Below are 23,394 nucleotides of genomic sequence, written 5' to 3'. Positions count from 1 at the left end.
GTTAAAAGGGCCCTACAGTACAGAGACTTGCAAAACGATTCCTTTTAACAAGAAGTAAATTGCCCTCCTTTTCTGTGAGCTTTTAATTTCACTTTCAGCTATGCCCTTTATTCAATTTAACAGTCGCAACCAGGATGCTTCAAATGGATTGCATTTTTCAAACCCTTCAGTTGAAAGGGGCCTGGCTGAATGGTACACACATACAAGTTGGAGCAGCTGCACTGCCATTTCTCTCAGATGCCTGGATTACTGAGAGACTGAACGCGGTGGGAATTCGCCATAATTTGCAGTCGCAATGCTTGCGCCAAATTTGTAAACTGGAGAGTTCAGAAATGAGCTCCTCTCGTTCAGAAATGCCATACCGATTACAGTCTGAGTTAAACTCGTTGGGTAAAGCTTTTCTTCTTTATTTACCCATGTGATATACACCCTACCTTTCTCTAGGAGCTCAAAGCAATGTACGTACCGTTTTCTCTCCCATTAGCCATTCCCAACATTTTCTGCTACTCTTCCCCCTTTCAAAATTAATCAGGGAGATTAGCTAGCAACAGAGAAAACAGATTAACTAGCAGCAAGTTTATTCAGTTTTAATTTCCTGTTTGAATATACCAAGCCAGGAGGAAGCAACAGTTAAAAAAAGACTCAGCAGCATTTCTAAGAGCACAATGGAGGATCCAGAGCCATCGTGACATCAGAAACAGTAAGAATTTTCTCTGCTTCCAGCTGATGCTCCTCCTATACATGGAAGGCAGCAGGACGGAAAGGGGGAATAGGATGTGTGTGTGTGTGTGTGTGTGTGTGTGTGTGTGTGTATGATCTTATACAATGCTCAGGAAAAAGAGGTTGCTGTTTGCCTTTGTGGAAATCAATCAATTGCTGAAAAATTTATGCACCTGAATGAGCAATGTAAAATAAACTTTCTATAAATCCTTCAGCTTTCTAAAAATACCTCTTCAATCCTATGCTGTTGCATTAATGAGTATGTTCTCTTATATCATGTATATTTTGTAATATGACAGGTAATTAAAAAAGGACTGCAATGCTACAGAGATTAAATGATTAAAACATTCTGACTGACAAAAATAGTGCCCCGGTTAATCAATCAGGTTTCCTTTTTTAAAATTTTTGTAAAAACCCCTCAATGCAATGGTTGTCCAAAAACTGCAGAATGCCATTTTATTATTTAAACCTCAGAGAAGGGTTGAAAGAAGGTGATGGGATTCTTTATTATAATCTCTCTTTTAAAATAAATTTTTAAAAAATTTTCTCAATTGCTTTACTTAGTTAACCAACTGAATAAGATTCCTTTTATTGGAAAATGGCCCCTAAAATTTTATTTGAGAGTTCACTTTCTTAGTGGAGAAAGAGCTTGTCAGATGATTCAGGAGGAAGGGGAGGGGGGGGGTGTCACTTAATTTTTTGGATAAGGGTAGAGGGTTACAATGGCCAAGGCAAGTATAAAAACTGACTGTACTGACATTGTATCTGAGAGCAAGGCTATTTTTTTTCCTTTTTCTTTCTTTGGTACTTCTTGGATGGGGCTGGGATTGTTCTTTGCTGTTTAAATGTTAATTGCACTGCAACTTTGATGCTTATTTATTGAAAATAATGAATCATAACAAAACTGTACAGAGGGTTTCAAGGACCACAAATCCAGGGGCGGCAGCAAAAGTGTCTGACTTCAGCCAGAGAGATGAGAATTAAAATCCCACCTCAGCCCCAGAACCCAAGGACTTTCTCTGGCAAACCAGCATTACAAAGGTGGAGAAAATAAGAGTGCATGTGACATGTAGCCCTGGGAAGGACAAGATATGTTAATGATAACGACAAAACTTCCGTCACCAAACAGGGATGTTGCTCTGTAAACATCACTGGGAAGTACCCTTTCAGGTAAATTCCTGAAGTTTATTCATTTGTTTTTATACCTATTCATGTCTTCACGTATATAGGGGATTTCATTTTCAAGCTAAACTGCAGGTAAGTATCATGTCTGGAGATGCATGAACATGAGAAGTAGTATTTATATTTTTAAATAAAGTGATTTAATAGTGACCCAAACATAGTGGTACAAGACAACCATGGATTGGTGAAAATCGGGACGAGCAACATTTGCAGACCTGTATATTTTTCATCTCTTAATATTCAGAATGATAATGAGAGCTTCAGTATTGAAAAAATATTTCCTCTGATTATTTCTCCTACCTAGAAATGAAATACAATTTATTAACAGTCATTTCTTACTAATCCTTAACCCCCCACCCCCCAAATCACACTAGGATCAAGGATGAAAGAGAAGGCCATTTCAGCCACTTCTTCATAGGCTCAACTGTGCCTAGTGGTGCCCAAAATACAGGACGTTTTTCAACCAAATAATTCTTCTAAGGTAAACTTTTTATGTCTGATCTAAAAAAGCTCTCTGGGTTGTGTATGTGCATGTATATTTTAAAGAGAAAGGACCTGACATTATTACCGTGTTTCCCCGATAGTAAGACCCCCCCGATTGTAAGACATATGGGGGGTTTCAGGGGGGTCGGCTAATATAAGCCATACCCCGAAAGTAAGACATATGTCTTACTTTCGGGGAAACACGGGGGTATTGCGGGGGGGGGGGTGATGACGTCGCTTCCAAGCGCCCCGCGGCGCCACCACCTCTTCCCCTGCCGAGGCTCAGCTGCAAGCGGCCAGCGAGGCCGATAGGCTCCGAGGCGAGCGGCCGGAGCTGCGCCCTCTTTCGCCCGCCTCCTTTCCGGCAGCTCCCCGCGCGCCCCTCGCCTTCGCTCGCCGCGGCGCCACCGCCTCTTCCCCTGCTGAGGCTCAGCTGCAAGCGGCCAGCGAGGCCGATCGGCTCCGAGGTGAGTGGCCGGAGCTGCGCCCTCCTTCGCCCGCCTCCTTTCCGGCAGCTCCCCGCGCGCCCCTCGCCTTCGCTCGCCGCGGCGCCACCACCTCTTCCCTTGCCGAGGCTTGGCTGCAAGCGGCCAGCGAGGCCGATCGGCTCCGAGGTGAGCGGCCGGAGCTGCGCCCTCCTTCGCCCGCCTCCTTTCCGCTCGCCTCGGAGCCGATTGGCCTCGCTGGCCGCTTGCAGCTGAGCCTCGGCAGGGAAAGAGGCGGTGGCGCCACGGCGAGCGAAGGCGAGGGGCGCGCGGGGAGCTGCCGGAAAGGAGGCGGGCGAAGGAGGGCACAGCGGCCGGAACTGCGCCCTCCTTCGCCCGCACTTTTTGACTGCCCACCCACCCCACGGCCTGCCTTTAGCCAGCCAGCCGAGCGTCCGTGTCGCCGCGGAGTTGGCCTCCCCTGCCGAGAAACATTGCCGGGAGCGGCGAGGGGATGCTCCCCGCAACCCGCCAAACGTCGAGGTCTCTCCCTGCCCCATGCACCAGGTGGACCTCAGCCGGATCAAGAAGGAGCGGGTGGAGCCCAAACCCCCCTTTGCCCCCGAAAGCCAAGGTGAAGGGGGTGGCCCACATCACATCACGCGGGGAAGAAGAATTGGGGCCTCCCTGCAAGATGAGCAGCCAGAATCAGCACAGCCGAAAGGTGAGTGGCGCGGTCAGGCGCCCTCCTTCGCCCTCCTCCTTTCCGGCAGCTCCCCGCGCCCGATAAGACATACCCCCAAAGTAAGACACAGTGGGGCTTTTGGGGGTAAAAAGAAAGTAAGACACTGCCTTACTATCGGGGAAACACGGTATTTAGATGGAAAACCATCAGGAAATAAAGGAGCTGCAGGATTAACTGGAGATTTTAAAAAAAATTCCCGGAAGAAGACAATGCCAAAACCATTTCCAAATTGTTTGCTAAGAAAATTATATAGGCATATTCATGAAACTGACAAGAATTAGACACAAGTTGAGAGAAGCTTTTACATTTCCTTTTTCTCTTTCCAGTTTTTATCTCAAACTCTCTGCTGCACATAACATGGGAACTGCTGTTGCCTAACTCATCACTGCCTATGAGTTTTCCATTCTTCATATTTTCAACTTTTTTAAAAAAAAATTAAAATTGTTTTTATTAATTTATTTACATTAAAAACAGAACATAAAAAAACACAGACAAACAAAACAAAACAAACAAAAATATATAATGATTAATTATTTTGTACATATCCATCAAACACATCTTAGAGTAAGTCAATTCGACGGCTGATACGAGTGATAATGTAAGAGAATTGGTTTTGGTTATTCACTTAATTTGCGATTTTGTTTTGCTTTTCACCGCTTAGAATCCATCATAGGTATAGTAATACATTTCTTATATATCAAATTATTCATAATTTGTCTCAGAGTTAACACTTATGTAAATTCATTCTTTTTTAATATATATATATGTATATATATGACGGTCTTGGTATATTCAGGTTTCTTCCCATGTAAAATTTGGACAAAAAAATATCTCTCTTCCTCCCTTTCGCTCTATTTCTCTCCCCCTCCCTCTTTCTCTCTTCCTTTCTTCTTCTCTTTTTTGCTCTTTCTCTCTCCCTCCTTCCCTCCCCTTATGTCTTTAGAAAGGTTGAGAACCACTGCTCTACAACGAACTGCCTTATGTATTGCTGCCCTCATCAAAATTTATTCTGTCTCCCCTTGATCAACATATCTTTTTCAAAACTGCAATGACCTGAATTCAAAACATTTTCCTGTGTTCTGTGACTTTTCTTTTCTAATGATATCTGTCCTATTGATCCCATGATAGACTCGCTCCAATTTTCAAGCCTAAGCACACATAACCAAAATAATGAATATCATTTGTTTAATTACTTTGCTCCTCCAGCCCTTTTTCCTCTCATCCAGTGTGTTGAAAGTTCAATTTGAAACTCCTTGTGATCTATATTCTTTTATTCTCCAAGCCACAGATGTGTGACCCTTTTTAAGATGGACCTTCACTTGACCTTCAAGTGATATGCTGGGGGGATGCATAAAGAACTGGTGGAGCTAGCATAACATTAAATCTGACTTGTAATTAAAGTTAATATATTTCATATTCTTCTCCCTTCTGTCTCATCAGAAAGTACAATTTCTGGTAATTTCAAGAGGAGGTCTGCAGTAAAGCCTGATGTTAATCTCTAAGCGGCAGGCATAATGATACTAATTCCATAATTTTAAAAATGACAAATTAATGTGATATATTGTAATTGGGAGAAGTTTTCATATGCTAAAGCATCAAGTGCAGGTTCTGTTTATATGAAACAGCCTTATATAGTGTCAGACAGCGTTCCCCGTAAGCTGCTCGCATGCACACGCGCGTGCCCCAAAATACCCCCCGTGCACCCTTTTCCACAGGCGTGCACTCCCTATCCCCCTGCCAGCCTGCGGGGGAGGGGCGGGGAGACGCCTGCACTAGAAAGAAAGGGAGCTGCGGCCGCCCCTGCCTCCCCACGGTGCCTCTGGCACCCTAGCGCCCCTGGCCTCTCGGCCTTGCCCCCGCCCGCACCCCACGGTGCCTCCCTGGCCTCTCGGCCCTGCCCCCGCCCGCCCAATCCGCCCCCTCTCCTCCTCCGCAGGCTCCTGCCTTGGGGCGCGACTTCTCCCACGGTGGTGGCTGCGGCTTCTTCTCCTCATCCGCGCTCCCAGCCAGGGGGCTGCGAGAGAGGGTTTTCTCCACGGGCTTCGGGAATGCCCGCCCCACCCCTCTCGCAGCCCCTTCGCTGGGAGCGCTTTTGTCCCGGACCTTTCAGCAAGGGGGCTGCAGTAGAGGCAGGGCAGGCGTTCCTGAAGCGCTCGGAGAAAGAGCTCTCGCAGCCCCCTCACTGACAGAGAGAGAGGGGGGAGAGAAAGTAAGTGAGAAAGAGAGAGAGAGTGAAAGGGGTGGAGAGAGAGAGCAAGAGAGAGAAGAGAAAGAAAGAGAGATAGAAAGAAAGAGTGAGAGAGAAAGAAAGCAAGAGTGAGAGAGAGAGAGAGAGAGAGAGAAATGACTCTTGATTTAAAGCATATGGTAAAAAGCACCCAAATAATAACAGAGAAAAAAACCCCCAGCCGTTTGTGTGTTTGTGTGTGAACTCTTGAACCATTTCCAATAGCTCACCTGTTATTAGAAATAGTTCAAGAGTTCACACACACACACACACACACACATACAAGGGGGGAGGAGACAGGGATGGAAAAAGAGAAGATAGTAATAATAGTAATAGATTTTGGTTTTGTTTTATTATTAATTTCTTTTAATAAAAAAGAAGGGAATTTTTTATTTATTTATTTATTTATTTATTTATTTATTTCTTTATTTATTTATTTATTTATTTATTCTTCTATGCCGCCCAGTCCCAAAGGGACTGCCGCTCAGACACTATACTTTTCCGCCCACACCGAAAAAAAATTAGAGGGAACATTGGTGTCAGATGAATCTATCACTCGGCTATATTGGTCATGTATCTCAGCACTAATCCAGGCATGTCCAACCCATAGGCCAAGGTCCACATGGACAACTAGTAATGTGGTTCCACAAGATCGTAAATTTGTGTAAGACAACCAGACTCAGCCCGAGGGTGTGTCAAATGCATCATCAATCTGGAATACCTATGGCCCCAGAAGAGCTGCAATACTAGTCCCCTGTTGACACAAATTCTCCTTGACTGTTAGTAGTTCAGATTCTTGTGTACACAAGATACATAAAGATAGTATGAAATAAATTTGTAGCACTTTTGAACTCATCCTGGTTCCTGACTTCTTGCATCTGACAAAACCTATCATTACATGATTTATACACATTAATTATATTATATATATTTACATGTGGCCAAGGATAATTCCTCTTTACTCAATGTAGCCCAGCTAAACAAAAAAGTTGGACAACCATGGTCTAACCCAGTGTTTCTCAATTCTATTACGCGCCCCCAGGAAGAAATAAACATTTTGCGTGCCCCCAACTCTCTGCCAGGATGATTGTTTGCAATATTCAGCACATTTTTGTTGAAAAAACTCCTGTGGTTTATCAGAGGGATTGGAGTGTAATGTGTTTAAGTGATACCTTAAGTTATTTGGCTTCATGCTGTCTGCTGCCAACATTTTTAGACACAGTCAACATACCGATCTTTTCTTGTCTCCCACTGTAGTCACAATGAAGCCAAGCACTACATACGCTTTGAAATATTTCCTCATCTTAGCTTTTGAGAGACTTACGTTTATCTCATTATCGCCATCTCTCTCCTCCTTTCTTTTCATCCCTGTTAAATATTTTTCCATGGTATCTCTTAAGGATTTGTTATATGCATTTCATATCTCCTGCTCTGTGCTCTGTGTGCTATTTTTCAGTGCAAAAAAACCCTGCTCCCTGCAGCAAAAAAGCATGTTCCCTAGAGTCACATGCCCCTCTAACATCGCTGCGCGGCCCCCCAGTGGGGCCTGTCCCACTATTGAGAAACACTGGTCTAACCTGACCAGCAGTAATTCCTTACAGACATTCTCACTCTTGCTACCCAGGTCAAAAATGGAACCTGAAAGTATATCTATGCAAAAGAGCCACTTTCTCAATCAACAGCTATATTGCTAAATATGACTATTTTTTTTAATATGAGTAATGCTACCCTGCAGCTTTTTAAGAATTAATGTAAGTTTGCCATCTCTAAAGTCAAGCATATGGATCGTTCAACATTTTAAAACAATTTTCTTAACACTGCAGCTGAAAGGAAGGCAGGCTCTTCTTACAAAGTGGGGAAGTGGAAGAAAGAAGTCACGAGGGGGGAAAATCCCACATCATTTAAAAGGTAAGTGCTGAAAGTAATGGAATTTTCTGCAAGTTATGAATTTTAAACCACTTCCAGAAGCTATGTTGTTTACAGCTGGATATGAGCTGTTCCTGCAGAATACGAATAAGGGGAGCATTTGAGTACTGCTTTGGGTCATGTGTTTGTGTATGTGTGTGTGTGTATTTTTCAATTTCTTTCTTTGACTTTAGCTTTTTTGAAATTTGGGTAACAAATTAAGATCTTTTGAACATCTGAAGAAAACGATGGGGAAATATCAAGCTTTATAAAAAGAGCAATTGAGGCGCTGGAGTATTGTAAAAGAGATGATATATAAGGTGCACAATTTTCATCCTCTGCAGACAATATGTTCTTTTCCTTCGGTTTCCCAAATCGGTAAAAAGTATTTGTCAGTTTCTTGTTTTTTCTTCTAATTTCACTTTTTAATGTTTTTGAATTTGATTGGCTATATTGCTGTTTTTCTGCATTATATTCCCAATATGATAGTAGTAATTTAATTGGATCATAATCTCAAGAATAATCTCAAGAATCCCATTCACCACAAAACATATTATATGCATGAGGAGCTGTAGAACTAGTGATCAGAAGGGAGAAATGAAAAAATAATAGATAGCAGTTTTAAAAACAACTTCTAACTCCCGTATGAGCTGATAATATTCACATTAAACACTGAATGCCAATGCTTCTTCTGGAAAGAAATGCCAAATAATCTAGGTCAGACTATTTGTCCATCCAACCCAGTATGTTCCTTGACCCTTCTAGCTAGAAATGTCAGGATTTGACTCCTTATTTGCAATCTATCATAGTTTGTCTCTTTGCTTATTTTCTAATAATGGTGGAAGGTGGTTTCTTAAAAGATATTTTGGCAAAGAGAGTGGCACATACTTGCAGTACACTTCCATGGAACAATTGATCTGAGCTGTCAACAACATTATTGTGCAGTTGACATCATGACACAGGCAAAGAAGCTCTACTCCAAGATGGAGACTGCCTATCCTGCTGAAAGAGCTTAAGTGACCACTGTAGTAATAGTAATATGCTACTTTACTGCTTGGCAAGATTGGTCCCGACTTTTCTACCTAGCTAGGAAAAAAAATGAGATACAAACTAAATAATCAACAGCAAATCAGAAAGGAATATTGCTGATTACAGGAATATAATTTTAACAAAATAGTGAGTTAAGAGGAGCCCTTAAGCCAGTGATGGTGAACCTTTTTTCCCTCGGGTGCCGAAAGCACGTGCACACATACTATCATGCCTGCACAAGTGCCCATACCCATAATTCAATGCCCAGGGAAGTCAAAAGTTGCCTCCCCTGCCCCCCCCCCAGAGGCCCTTTGTAGGCCAGAAACAGCCCATTTCCCAACTTTTGGTGGCCCAGTAGGTCTGTTTTTCACCCTCCCCAGGCCCCAGAGACTTCCCTAGAACCCGGGCAGGGCAAAAACATGCTCCCCCATCCTCCAAGAGGCCCTCCAGAAGCCAAAAATGCCCTCCAACAGGTTCTGTGCCAGCCAAAAATCAGCTGGCCAGTGCACACATATGTGCTGAAGCTGAGCAACGGCAATGGCTCATGTGCCAGCAGACATGCCTCCAGGTGTCACCTGTGGCACCCGTGCCATAGGTTCACCATCATGGCCCTATGCCACATACTATGAGCTGCCTGTTTAATAGTTCCATTATAAATTTATTTATAACCCCATTATAAATAAATATTTGCTTCATTTGCTTAAATTTGCAAAAAAAAAAAAAAATCCTGGATAGAAAATAGACACATACCTACATGAACATTGTTGCACTGTCAATCTATCTGTTCTTTTAATCACCATTTTCTACTCGTTCTGCGACAATGATATTGGCTTGGTGCAATTGTTGATCGTTCCATCCCATTCTCTGTGTTATAAATAAGCTAGCTTGAAAACATTTAGGCTTACCTATCAGAGACGTCAGTGATGAGTAGGAGCTGACTCTCCTCATCTTGTCAATCGTCTCGAAGGACAAGATATATTCTTCATTTTCAGGGCTGCCCAAGGTGCTGCTGGCGCTGCTGCTGGTGCTCAGATTCCCAGGGGAAAAGGCAACAGAGCTTCCAGCTGTTGAATAACAATAAGGATGCAGACACTGAACAAAACACTTATGCAAGGACCACGCTCAATAAAATATGAGTTGCATATGGAAATTTGAGGGAGAAGGGATATACTTGATTTTGCAGTAGTATCTATTAGCTACATGCAGAAATCCTAGTGACTGCAGTGTGGCATTAGTTCCATCATTTTGTCATCAGGCTCCATCTGTCTGAGGCTTAGCATTCTCTAAATAAGTTTTATTTTATAAGTTAACATACCGGTTCTGTCTCTACCGATACTCTTGAAAAGTCCAAAAATACTATTTCAGAAAGGGTATCATGTCATCTTCTTGTTTCTCTATATGTATATGTGGGCAATATGCATGAGGCATGTGAGTATATGCATAATTTTGTATTTATTTATTTATTTTGTCATGTTTATGTAGTGTATATTGGATACAATGAAATGTAGAAACAGAAGACCATACCAATGTTAATTTAAATACTAAAATGTATCTGACAGAAGAAATTAGCAGACATATGCAACTTTGTAATGTGGAAATATTTTGGGGCTGCATGAATGATTTGGGAGTCCTGCCAGATAAATGTTTTTCTGTTTAAAAAAATGGGAAAAGATATGTAGAAAAGATTAAAATAATGGAATTAAGGGAATAATAGGTGCGAGAGGTGTGCTGGTTTCATGTCCCTCCCTCAAGGAACTGGCTACTATAATTATGTCCTGAAAGCTACATGTGAAAAAAATCTCATAAATAGAAGGATTCCCCACCCCCATTCTCATTTTTCAGTGTTGCAGCTACCTGTTTTCCCTAAAATACTACTTATGGGTTGAAGAACCTTTGGGATATGGTAGCATCAGGACTTGCTCCTAGATAAGGGAATATACAAGGTGGTCCTTGCGTTATGAACACACATGAGCCCAAAATTTCCACTGCTAAGCAAAATAGTTATCAAGTGAGTTTTGCTCTATTTTATGACCTGTTGGTCAGTTGTTAAGTTAGCAACACAATCTGGCTGCCCCATTGACTTTTGCTTGTACAAAGGTCACAAAAAATGATCACATGACCTTGGGACTCTTGCAATCATCATGAATACATGCCATTTGCCAAGTGTCCAAATTTGGATCATGTGAATATGGGGATGCTGCAATGGTCATAAGGGTGAAAAATGGTAATTTCCCCCAGTGCCGTTGTGACTTCAATCCTTAACTAAATGAATGGTTGTAAGTCAAGCACTATCTGTAACTGGAAATCAGATGAAGATATTACATATGCATGCAACTTTGTCATAGCAAGATCCCCCCCCCCCCCCCCTTTCAGCACTCATTTTGGCAAAGGGTGTGGGACTATAGTTGACAGGAAAAATATATCACTTTAGCCAAGGAATCTACTTCTGGTCATGATTTTCAGGATCCAATCCCATGTCATACTATTAGAACAAAATAGAACAGAATTCTTTATTGACCAACACAAGGAATTTATCTTTGGTGCATATGCTCTCAGTGTACATAAAAGAAAAAGATACATTTGTCAAGAATCATGAGGCACAACACTTAATGATTGTCATAGGGGTCAAATAAGCAATCAGGAAACAATCAATATTAATATAAATGGTAAGAATTATTATTACTTACAAATAGTAATTACAGACACTGTCCACTTTTAACTTTTAATGGCACTTTTAATGTGCCATTTGGGCTGTAGATCCAAATGCACACATGGTATAAGGTTATATAAATATATATATTTTTAAACAATGAAAAGTTATCTTACATTCTTCATTCAAACTCAGATTCTGCAAAGACTTATTCAGGTTCCTTGCTGTAGTGACTGCTCGAATATTTCCATAGGAGCTGACAGAACGGAGTTTTGGAGTACACGGATTATCTCGGACTGGAGTCAGACTTCCACCTTCTATGGAGGCAATAGGAATATTTATTCCCACAAAATAGCAAACAACTAACAGTTTCAAGTATGTTGATGACAGTAACCACTGCTGCCCCTTAAGCAAAGGTTAAATATTTATTTATTCAATTTATTTGACACTTGTCTAGTATCAAAATGACTCTGGCTGGCAGTTGGCTTCACTATATTCTTTGCAGTACAGAGTTGCCTCGGTAACCGGGAGATGGGTGACATATAAATTTAATATATAAATACATTTAAAATGTATCTTCTAGGCTGGGGGTGTCAAACTCAAGGCCTGCTGTATGCTTAGATCTGGCCCACAGGGCTGCCCTGGAAACAGTAAAAGACTGGCCCACGGTGCCTCTGCCAGCAAAAATAGAGCTCACGAGGGTCACCTGCGGCCTCCCAGGCCCAGTTTTTGGCCATGATGATCCTCTGCAGCCCTCTGCCAGCAAAAAATGGAGCCCCCACCACACCACCGAGGTCTGTTTTCACTGACAGGGGGCTGCAGGAGGCTGTCACGGCCAGAACCAGGGCCTGGGTGGGCTGCAGGCCCGTTTTCACTGGTCTTAAAAATAAAACAAAAAGAGAAATGTTTCTCCTTGTAAATTTGAACATGCAAGAAGGGACAGGAAAGGAGAAAGGGAAAGAAGAAAGACAAAGAAAAAGAAGGGCAGATGGGAAGAGAGCAAGGAAGGAAAAATAAAGAAAGAGGGGGAGTTAGAAGAATGGAGAATGAAGAGGGAAGGAAAAAGAGGAAAAAGAAGGGAGGGAGGAGACTATGAAAATGAGGAAAGGTCTGAGGGAAGTTTTGCCTTAGCATTTGGCCCTGACATGAGTGACACCAAGCTGGTCACACTGACCATGACTATGCCTACCCTCCCCCCCCAGGTCAAACACAACCCTTCATTTCTTTCATGTTGTCCTTCCTTCATTCCATGAAATGAAGTTTGACACCCCTGTTCTAGGCCATGTACAAATCGGTAACAAATCAAGTAACAAATCAGCTTAGATAAGCAAACAAATAAACAGTAAACAATGGCTTAATTCAGGAATTAGCAGAAGAAGAAAACAAGACTCCCATCAACATTGACAAGGCAAGTCTCTCCACCTCTGCCGTCAGGCATGGGGGAATTAAGATAATCTTTCCCCCTAGGCTTCTACAATTTATGCATGGTATGTTTGTATGTATGATTGGTTTTATAATAATTGTTTTTAGCTGTTGTTGTATTGGATTTTTACATTCTGTTTTTTGTCACTGTTGTTAGCCGCCCCGAGTCCACGGAGAGGGGCGGCATACAAATCCAATAAATAAATAAATAAATAAATAAACAAACAAACAAACAAACAAACAAATAAATAAATAAATAAATAAATATAAACTATATGTATAGAAGGCAAATCCTACTCCCTTCTGGCACTGAAGAGTAACAGTGGTACAGTAGAATAATAAAATGCCTACAAAAAACCCTAACCAAACTCAGAGAGCAAGAAGGACTCCACAAGCAACAAACTGAAAGGCTAGACTGCTTCTCTTTGTTCGTTTTAACAAATGTTCCAGTTTAGTATTAATGGGACAAACGTTCTAGTTTAGTATCAATGGGACAATCAATGGAATTTCTCAGAAGTAACATTTTAAAACTGAGATACTATTTCAATTTCCTCATTTAACGTAGGGGGAAATGTACAGACTGCTACCATGCAAAATCTGCTAGTTATGAGACTTACATGACAGCCCCAAACAGAGCTGACCTCATTTGCGTTCAGCAGGGTATCACTGCTGAGGTATGAGTCTGGATATTATAATAAAGCAACGAACAAAAGAAAAAAAGCTTAATGATCTTTTTCCTACCTAAATATTTACCCAATGAATTCCATTATATTATGACTGTTTGCATTTTTATTTTTTTTATCCCATTTTTCTCCAAAAGGCAGACTTAGTTACTCAGCTATAAAAAGGCTTTTATATTGCATACCAAAGACAGCTTCTTGTGCATTTTATTTGTAACCATTTACTTCCTATACAAATAATGTTGATCTCTGTTTTCACTTTTTAAGATGCCATCCCACCCCCAACTTTAAGGCACATTAAAGGACACATTTTATTTATCCGGTACATATACCCGATAAATATATACACTCTTTCAACCAAATTTACTCCTAGCAGCATATAATTTCATAACCTCCTAATTTGGATTTAAAGAAAAATACAGTAAATCGGAAATAAAATTTATAAAGCACATAAATAAATTGGGATTTTAAACCAAAGAATCTAATCACTATGCAGAAGAACTGTCGCAACATCCTTCCCTCAAGGTTTAATAGAACAACTATTTTTTTAGACTTTCTGAATTTTAGGAGGGAAGAGACTATTTTAATATTTTTTTGGGAGGGCATTATGTACATACAGAAGAGTACATAGGGAATGAAAAGCAGGAAGCTTTTATCTAAATAAACCAACTGTTCCCACCAAACAAATCATTCCACACAACCAAATGCATTAGGAGAAAAGACAGAAGAAACACGTAAAATCCAAGTCCGAATGTGTGCTTTTCTCCACTTAGACCTAAACATCTGGCTGTCTTCATCAATGGTCAGCAAGGCCCAAATGCCATATAAAGACAAATGGCAGAACTATCCGCTCTGCTGCTGAGGGTATTCTCTGGCTGTTTCTTATTGCAGTTGTTTGTTTTCTTGTTTTCCTTTTCGCTCTGCATCTTCTTTTTCTTTGATCTTATAAAATTGCAAAGCTAAAAACCCAGGGACTGAGTTTTTGTTTTAAAATATTGTTATGTAAGCTGTTCCAGAGCTTTTTAAACTGATGAGCAGGGTATAAATGCTTTACATAAAAAATAAACTGCTGGTTTTACATATGAATTAGCATAATGCGACGGGAGTTCGAGCACATCAAATAAGTTGAATTTTATTTTGTATCTTGTTTTCCAACAGAATTGGCATTTTTATTACTTTTAGACCTCAGATAAAACGAATACAATTCAAGAAAATGGGAGAAGGAAACTTTTTTTTTTTAGTTTCCTGTTAAAAAAACGATAGCTCACACAATCAACTTCTAAAATGTTGTCCTTCCAAAGAAGACGATAGAGTACCTGGAGCAGCAGGTGAGGGCAATGGATAGTTCTTCTCTTCTTCCATAAACTGTAAGGCAACTGTGCAGAAATTTGTTTCATACTGAACCACATGGTGACTCAGTGCCACAACTAACTCCTGTGGAGAAACAAAGATGAAAAATAGATCTCTGAACCCCAAGAAGTTAACCCCAAGAATGTTCCAACACTGGAGAGTTGCTACCAAATGCCTGGTAAATAGCTTGGAGTGCATAACACAGGATATTCTATCAGTAACACTGAAGTTATAGGGACATTTAACATGTAATACTTTCATTATCATAGTTAGCTAAAGCAATCACTGGAAGCTTCAACTAAAACTAAATCTAATGTCAGACTCAAAAAAATGACACCATTCTTCTATTCCATTTTCAGTTGGGGGCACTGCATTGACAAGCCAGACAGCATGTACAGGATAGTAATCAAAATGATAAACGGCCTGGAAGGAAAAAAAGAATTAGGAAGAATAGTTAAAGACATTGCATGCACTTAGCTTGGAGAAGACTGCAGGAAGACATGATGCATAGCTCAGAGTTATTTCAGAAGACAGTCCCAGAAATGATAGATTTAAACTATAAGGAAGTAAATTTTGGAAGGACATCAAGACAGATCTAACGGGAAGAGCTGCCCAAAAAATGGAATCGCTTGGAAGGTGCTGGACTCTCCTTCCCTGGACTTGTTTAAGCAAAACTGGATGGCCATCTGCTTGGAATGTTAAGAGAAACGATTTCCGGTAATAGGTAGGGAATTACTGTAAATGATTTTCAAAGTCCCTTCCAGGCCCTTTACTTTCTGGCAAAGATTTTAAATTTAGAAAATGAAAACTATCTATCCCATCTAGCTTAACAGACAAATCTGTCCTAAGCTTGCTTAGAGTACAGTGTCCCAATCATCCTGTCTGTCTCTAAATATAACAGGAATGGAGGAAGAGCAGAAAGCATATTCCTCTACAAAATATGGGTTTTTGTTCAAGGTGTTGAACCACTGTATTTTTTTCTTCTGTTCAATCCTGTCCAAATCTTTGTGATCGCCTGGACTAGTCCCTGCAGTTTTCTTGCCAAGGTTTTTTCAGAAGTAATTTGTCATCGCCTCCTTCAGTGGTGGGTTCTCCCTGGTAGTACTTTAGGCGTACTGGCAGTAGTGGCGATGGCAGGAGGTTCTGCCCACCTACGCAGAGGTTATCATGGATGCTCTGCGCATGCACAGAAGCGGTGTGCATGTGACCAAAGCAAGTAACTACCTTTCTCTCCTGTATCTCTGTGATCTGAAAGTGCAATTTAAAATGGCTTTACCCTCCTTTTTATACTTCCCAGTCTAGCCCCACTCCAGCGTAATCTGAGTGGTCTGTGCTTGAACACAAACTGCCAATAAAATTGTCCCTTACAGCCAGTAATATCTGCCCCACCTCCTTGAATTCAAAAAATACAAAATGTAAGGCGCACTACCTTTCTCTCCTGTATCTCTGTGATCTGAAAGTGCAATTTAAAATGGCTTTACCCTCCTTTTTATACTTCCCAGTCTAGCCCCACTCCAGCCTAAGTCTTCTATGTTTCTATGTTTCTAAGTGCACATACATCTCCGAACCAGTAGCAAAAGTAAGTGAAACACATTACTGGCCTCATTCCTAGGGCTGAGAGAGAATGACTGGTCCAAAGTCACCCAACTGGATTTATGCCCAATGCAACTGATGGACTCCTGGTTTCTAGCCTTATGTCAAACTGAAGGCCCAGGGTCCGGATCCAATCCATGGGGTGTTTAGATCTGGCCCAGGGGGCTGTCCTGGAAACAGTGAAGGACTGGCCTATGGTGCCTCTGCCAGCAAAAAAAGGAGCTTCGGGGAGCCACAGGCAGCCCTCCTGAGCTCTGTTTTCACTGGCAGAGGATTGCAGGAGACCATCACAGCCGAAAATAGAGCTCAGGAGCCAGTTTTTACTGGCCGAACACTCGGGCACCCACAGGTGCCCCCGACATGAATGACACTGAGCTGTACATGCCTACACTGGCCACGCCCATCCCGGACCCCCAAGATTAAACACAATCCTGATGCAGCCCTCAATGAAATTGTGTCTGATACTCCTGCCTTAACCATTAGACCAAACTGGCTCTTAACGTTATATGATCTTTTACAAATAAATTCTAAAGTCCAGACAGATTCCAATGCAAAAGTCTCACAGTCCTCTTACAAATTGCATCACTCCTTGGGAAACACCTATGATAGACTTTAAATTTGGAAAATAATATCCTCACTTATTGTTAAAATAACATTTGACCTCTTTGGATTGTTTTTAGAATGATCTCTACACACGTGGAATAGGTTTTCACACTGTATAAAGCCAAAGTTTAGTTAAACAAGGTTTCAAGAAATGGACTAAGCTAATAAACATTGTGTTCAACCACAATGGATGATTTCCCATAACATGCTATACACAAACCAAACCTTATCATGATTAAGTACAGTGTATGAATCTATACAGGAAAAAACATTACATTAACATTGGTCATGCACAAATCTGGTCTCTCTGTCTTGAAATGATGCATAAATAAGCACAAATATTATCCAACTGTTAATTGAGGGATGTTGTTTGAGAAAAACTTCAGGAATATCAATTTGGACACTATGTTATCTGCATACAAACATTTCATTTGTTTTTTTGTAAGCCACCTTCATTAATTTTACAAATAATGCAAAGCAGCAAATACCTAATACGCCTTCCTTCTCCTATTTTCCTTATTTTATTCAATTTTTTAAAAAATGTTTTAATTACAAACCTGTGAAGGTGAGTTGGGCTGAGGGAGAATGACTGGCCCAAGGTTACATAGCTAGCTTTCACGGCTAGGCCACGATTTGAACTTACCATCTCCCACTTTTTAGCCTTGTGCCTTAGTAATTCCAAAATAGTACCAAGGATGCAAATCCTAGGACATCAGTTCTAGGTTTCAGCTGTCACTGAGACCTGATTTGAAACTATTAGGTTATTTTATTTAAGCAGCCATGTTGCAGGTTTTGAAGGAAAGCAAAGACAGAATTTATGTATCAGCTTGAATTTAACGTTTTTATACCAGATTTAAGATTTCTGGATTCAACAATATTTCTTAGCTCTTACAAAAACGCTTTGGGTGTTCCTGTTTACTTCTGAAGAGCACATACATTTCCTCCCTTGAAAACAGCTGACATCAATGCTTAGCCAATATATTCTCTCTTGCTTTAGTGTAGTTGAAAGCTTTTTGTGAGCATCAAAAAAAAAAAAAGGCAAGAAATCAGCATTCTGACAAAATTAATACCCATCTGTCACCTCAAGTGAGAATGAGGGCACTTTTTTATATGTTGCTCCGTGAAACATTGATTTTTCCTTCACTTTGGCATAAGGATCTGAAGAAAGCAGGAACATTTGACTCTAAAATGTATTATTTGCAACAAAAGGCTTTTTATTCTTGGTCAGGCTACTCTCCTTATTATTTGATTCAAACCAGTATTGTCAAACTGATGTACTGTCTTGGAAATAGCGAACAGAAAGTAATGAAATTATAGCATTTTTCCCCCCTATCCATAGATAACTTTACACATTAAAATATAATTTGCCACACTGCCATTTTAGTTTAAGTTGAGGATAACCTGCCTTATTAAAAAAGGCAATTATTTCCTGGAACTACCAGATGATGAAACTAGGGAACTGGCAATTGGAAAATCTCAGATTTATTTTCTTGAAATGTCTGTCTACAACAAATTAAGAAGAATGGTAGCTAGAAAGGAAGGTAAGAAACCTATCCTACGAAGGCATTAGGCTACTAACTGGGAGACCGTGAGTTCTAGTTCTGCCTTAGAAATAAAACCAGCTGGATGATAATGAGTCATCATTTTCTGTCGGCCCCAGGAAGGAGCCAAATCTCACTAAGGAAATAGCAGACTTGTCCAGGCAGTTTCTGAAAATCAGATATGATTGAATGGAAGGGACCCCCCCCCCCCAAATATAGATCAGCTAGAAAAGATCAAATCAGTTTGCTTATAATATACTAATACCAAGCAGGTCATTCTGGGAACTTCATACCTCTGTGCTATCAAGTTATTAATGTGCTACTTTTCCGTAAAAGGAAATCAGAGCAGACCAAAATCAGTTTATTAAATCATTCTTCTATCCTTGCCCCCGCCCACTCCCATTGCCAGGTTAAGGAGAGCTCTTTCTTGAATGAAGTTGTTCTCTTTCATTCCTACATTGCCCCATCCTTTCTTTTTTCTTCTGCCACATATTTCTGTTTCCAGCAGAAAAGATTATTTCATATTTAATGTCACAGGTTGCAATACAAGACTACGCTATGCAAACAGTGATCAACAAAAAAGCTTTTCAGAGACAGAACCCATCTTCTAAAAGAGGAACGAAAATTTCTGCAAACTTAGTTCTGAAAGCATAGAACAAGACAGAAACCTCCTCCACCTCCTCCTCCACCATGTTGTTGTTTAAACAGAGGAGCTCCAGATAAACGTAGTGGTATACAGCTTAACAGCTTGCTGCTGACAATTACCACTTCTCTTTGACATTCAGCAGCACACTTTCCAACAGTGAATATTTTGCCAGGTCTAAAATTATCCTTTTTAAATACTCAGTTTTTCATTATTTTGTTATACAATGGCCCTTTTTTCTACTTCATAAAGGGTTATACACACTGAAATGCCACATTGATAACAACCCAACTGGGTACAAAGAACTATCAGGCAAGACAAGAAACAGCAGCACATGTTTTGGAATGATGGCCCACTGGAAGTGTGATAGCAAAATGGTAGCCATATCCCTATAGCTCCACTCCACATGTCTTTTGCAGCAAGTGCTTTCTATCTTAACCCTGCGAGTTGAACTTAACTCTGTTTCTTTTAAAACAGTTTTCAGGTTGGAAACACAAAGCCAAGTGCAAAAAAAAAAAAAAGAGAGGCACTTTTGGAAGCTCTCAGGGAAGAAAGAGGCAAAATAATCTGCATCACCTGACTTGCCATTCATAGAAATCACTGATGAACCACAGCCAATAAAGAAGTGCAGAAAATTAGATGACAGAGATAGCCATCAAGCAGCTGAAATCCCTGGAGAGGGCCTTAGGCATTAACTTCCTTTTTACCCACTTCTAATGAGTCAGCAGAAATGTCAGCTCCAATTCCTCTTGTGTTAGAAGAAGAATCTTATCTGAAAGAACTGACAAGTTGGGGGAAAGGCACCTGCTCATAAATAAAGTACCTTCAGTTACCAGGGATTAACTCTGGAAAGGAGGAGTTGGAGGAGGAGAGAGGGGCAGCTTTTAAAAAACCATAGTACTTTCCTCTACTGAAAAACTGGCTAAAATCTCTTTCTAAGCTCTTAACTGCTATAAAAAGTAGAAACAAAGAATTGCCAATCTCTGACTTTGGTACAGTATGTAGCTCATTTTCATGGAAATTAGGTATCAATCCTATGAGCCAATTTTAGAGTCTAATCACCTAGAACTCATAATAAGGACCAGTATCAGGGGGAAAAAACCCTCTCAAAGATATTCAGAAGAACCGTTGTACATACCTGAACGGTCTTCTCGATGCACTGGAAGGAGAGTCCAACATGGGTAATTCACCAATCTTATTGGTAGAGACTGAGTTAATTTAAATATTTAAATATGAGGTAGTCACCGCCCCTTAGCAGCCCCCAATACCCCAGTTTTAAAAACGAAGCCAGTTTAAGGAAAACCTGTTTATTGAACAATAACCATATAACCTCATAACTGTTTAACTTGTCTCCCAACTCCGGCGACCTGGCGAAACAACCATGCCGGGTGGGTTTGGACTCTCCTTCCAGTGCATCGAGAAGACCGTTCAGGTATGTACAACGGTTCTTCTCCACTGCATCTGGAAGGAGAGTCCAACATGGGATATGCCAAAGATTACTGCCCATGGGAGGGAAAAGGCTGAGCTACGGTCGCAGGAGTTGAACACACTTGCTGCAAAACCCGCCGAAGCTACTGAGTCCAGTTTGTAATGGCGTATAAAGGTGGTAGGAGACGCCCACGTAGCCGCCCTACAAATGTCCTCTATGGATGCCTGAGTCCTCCAAGCCACCGAAGTGGCTGCACTTCTAGTGGAATGCGCTGTTACCCCGGTTGGTGGTACTTGAGACCGAGCTTTGTAAGCTTCCTCAATGCAATCCCTCAGCCAGCGACTGATGGATCTAACTGATACTGCCAGACCCATTGACCGCTGGCCAAAGGACACAAACAGCCGGTCAGATTTCCTGAAATGTCCAGTCCGTCTGATGTAGATTTTCAAGGCCCTCCGAACATCTACCTTGTGCCATCTCAGCTCGAGAGGGTGCTGTCCATGTGTGCAAAAGTCTGGCAACACTAACTCTTGAGCCCTATGAAACCCAGAGTTAACCTTGGGGATAAATGTAGGGTCTAACCTCAAAACCACCCGATCAGGGTGGAATATACACAAATCTGCACGCGTAGACAGGGCCGACAGCTCCGACACTCTGCGTGCCGACGTAATTGCCACTAAAAAGGCAGTCTTTAAGGAGAGCAATCGTACTGGAATCGTCCTCATCGGCTCGAAAGGAGGGGCTGTCAACGCCTTGAGTACCAGGGAAAGGTCCCACGTCGGGAATCTGTGTACTGGAGGCGCATGGGTGTTAATCGCGCCCTTAATAAAATCCCTAATCCAAGGGTCTTGTGCCAGGGAGCGAGCGTGGGGTACTCGGATGATGGTTGCCAGAGCAGCTAAATGCCTTTTCAAGGTATTCGGGGCTAACCCTTTCTCTACCCCTGACTGTAGGAATCGTAAGATTGACACAACCGAAGCCTCCCCCGGATCAAGGTGGTGGTTCGAACAAAACTTACAGAAGGCTGCCCAAGTGGCCTGGTAGAGTCTTACCGTTGATGGGCGACGTGCTGCCTGTATGGTGGATATAACCTTGTCTGGCAAAGCTTGCTGTCTCAGACCCGCCCTTTCAAGTGCCAGGCGGTCAGTTTGAACCACTGAGGGTCCGGATGGCAAACTGACCCCTGAACTAACACTACCTCGGGATCTGGAATCCTCCACGGGGGAGACACCGACAGGGCTACTAGGTCTGCAAACAAAGGCCGTCTCGGCCAATAGGGAGCCACCATTATCATCTCCACCCCCTCCCGAATTGTCTTGTCTAATATCCTTTGAATGAGACACGTCGGGGGAAAGGCATACAGTAACCCCTGGGGCCATGGTGACCATAGGGCGTTGACCCCTTCCGCCCCTGGCGTCGGAAACCGGGAGAAAAACCTCTGTAATTGGGTGTTTGCTGGGGTTGCAAAGAGGTCCACCAATGGAAGACCAAATCGTAGAACTATCCGCTTGAAGAGTGCCGGGTCCAGTTGCCACTCCGAAGGATCCAGAGTGGACCTGCTCAGCCAGTCCGCTTGCACATTGCTGATCCCGGCAATATGCTCCGCCGACAGAGAGGCCAGATGGGATTCGGCCCAATCGAAGAGGTCCGTGGCTTGAGCCATGAGTCGATGAGATCTCGTACCTCCTTGATGGTTCAGGTGGGCTTTTGTGGCCACGTTGTCCGTCAGAACCAGGACATGCCTGTCCTGAACCCAGGGAGCGAAAGCCTGAAGGGCTAGGAAAACCGCTCTGAGTTCGAGAACGTTGATATTGACCTGGGTTAAGTCCTCCTGAGACCACAGGCCCTGAGCTATATGAGGCCCCATATGGGCGCCCCAGCCTGACAAGCTCGCGTCTGTTGTGATGATCACACGCTCGTGGCTGTGAAGAGGAGAACCCTGGATCAAAGCTGGGGACAACCACCATGCCAGCGACTGTTTGACTGAAGCTGGGAGTCTCACCTTTCAGTGCGAGTGACTCACCTTGCCTCTCTGGGCCGGAAGGAGAAACCATTGGAGGCCCCTCATGTGATGGCGAGCCCATGGCACAATCCCTATGGATGAGACCATAGTCCCTAGTACCTTGGACAATGTTGCCAAGGGCGTGTGCCTCTGTCGTCGAAGGCTGGTTACCAATCTCCGGATATTGAGTACCCTCTCTGGTGTTAGGGATACCGTGTCCTCTGCGGTGTCTATGATGGAGCCCAGATGTTGGATTGATGTGGTAGGATGAAGATGGCTCTTCTCCACGTTGACCGTGTACCCATGCCTCTCCAGAGTTTCCCGTGTGAGCGCCAGATGGTGCTGCGCTTGGACTATAGACTTGGACATAACGATTATGTCGTCCAAGTACGCCATAACCCTTATGGACTGGGCTCTTAGATCTGCTGTCAGAATGTCCATCAGCTTCGTAAATGTACGGGGAGCCGAAGACAGGCCGAACGACATGGCACGGTACTGGTAGTGGACCCCATTGAGACAAAACCTGAGGTAACGACGATGTGCTGGCCAAACCGGAACATGCAGGTAAGCCTCTTTGAGGTCGATAGAGGTGAGAAAATCGTTGTGTCGAACAGAGGCCAAAATCGATTGTAGGGAGTGCATGCGAAATCTGCGATACCGAATGAAGGTATTCAGGAGTTTCAGGTTTAAGATCATCCTGAACCCCCCCGAAGACTTCGGCACTAGGAACACAATGGAATAGAATCCCGTGCCCTTGGCATGTTC

General features: G+C 42.3%; 1 protein-coding gene across 2 annotated transcripts in view; it reads right to left on the bottom strand.

Annotated features, from left to right (window-relative positions):
- RPTOR (regulatory associated protein of MTOR complex 1) overlaps nucleotides 1-23,394 on the bottom strand; it is a 494,232-nt gene that overhangs the window by 127,251 nt on the left and 343,587 nt on the right. For both annotated transcript variants that reach the window (XM_070740207.1, XM_070740208.1), the window contains exons 18-20: nucleotides 14,785-14,902; nucleotides 11,543-11,683; nucleotides 9,622-9,780 (exon numbers count right to left, since the gene is read on the bottom strand). In XM_070740207.1, the coding sequence (XP_070596308.1) occupies nucleotides 9,622-9,780; nucleotides 11,543-11,683; nucleotides 14,785-14,902 (418 nt within the window). The remainder of the gene's footprint in view (nucleotides 1-9,621; nucleotides 9,781-11,542; nucleotides 11,684-14,784; nucleotides 14,903-23,394) is intronic.

The sequence above is a fragment of the Erythrolamprus reginae genome, chromosome 2 (genome assembly GCF_031021105.1).
Source record: "Erythrolamprus reginae isolate rEryReg1 chromosome 2, rEryReg1.hap1, whole genome shotgun sequence".
Lineage (NCBI taxonomy): Eukaryota > Metazoa > Chordata > Lepidosauria > Squamata > Dipsadidae > Erythrolamprus > Erythrolamprus reginae.
This window is presented reverse-complemented; position numbering and strand designations above follow the sequence as displayed.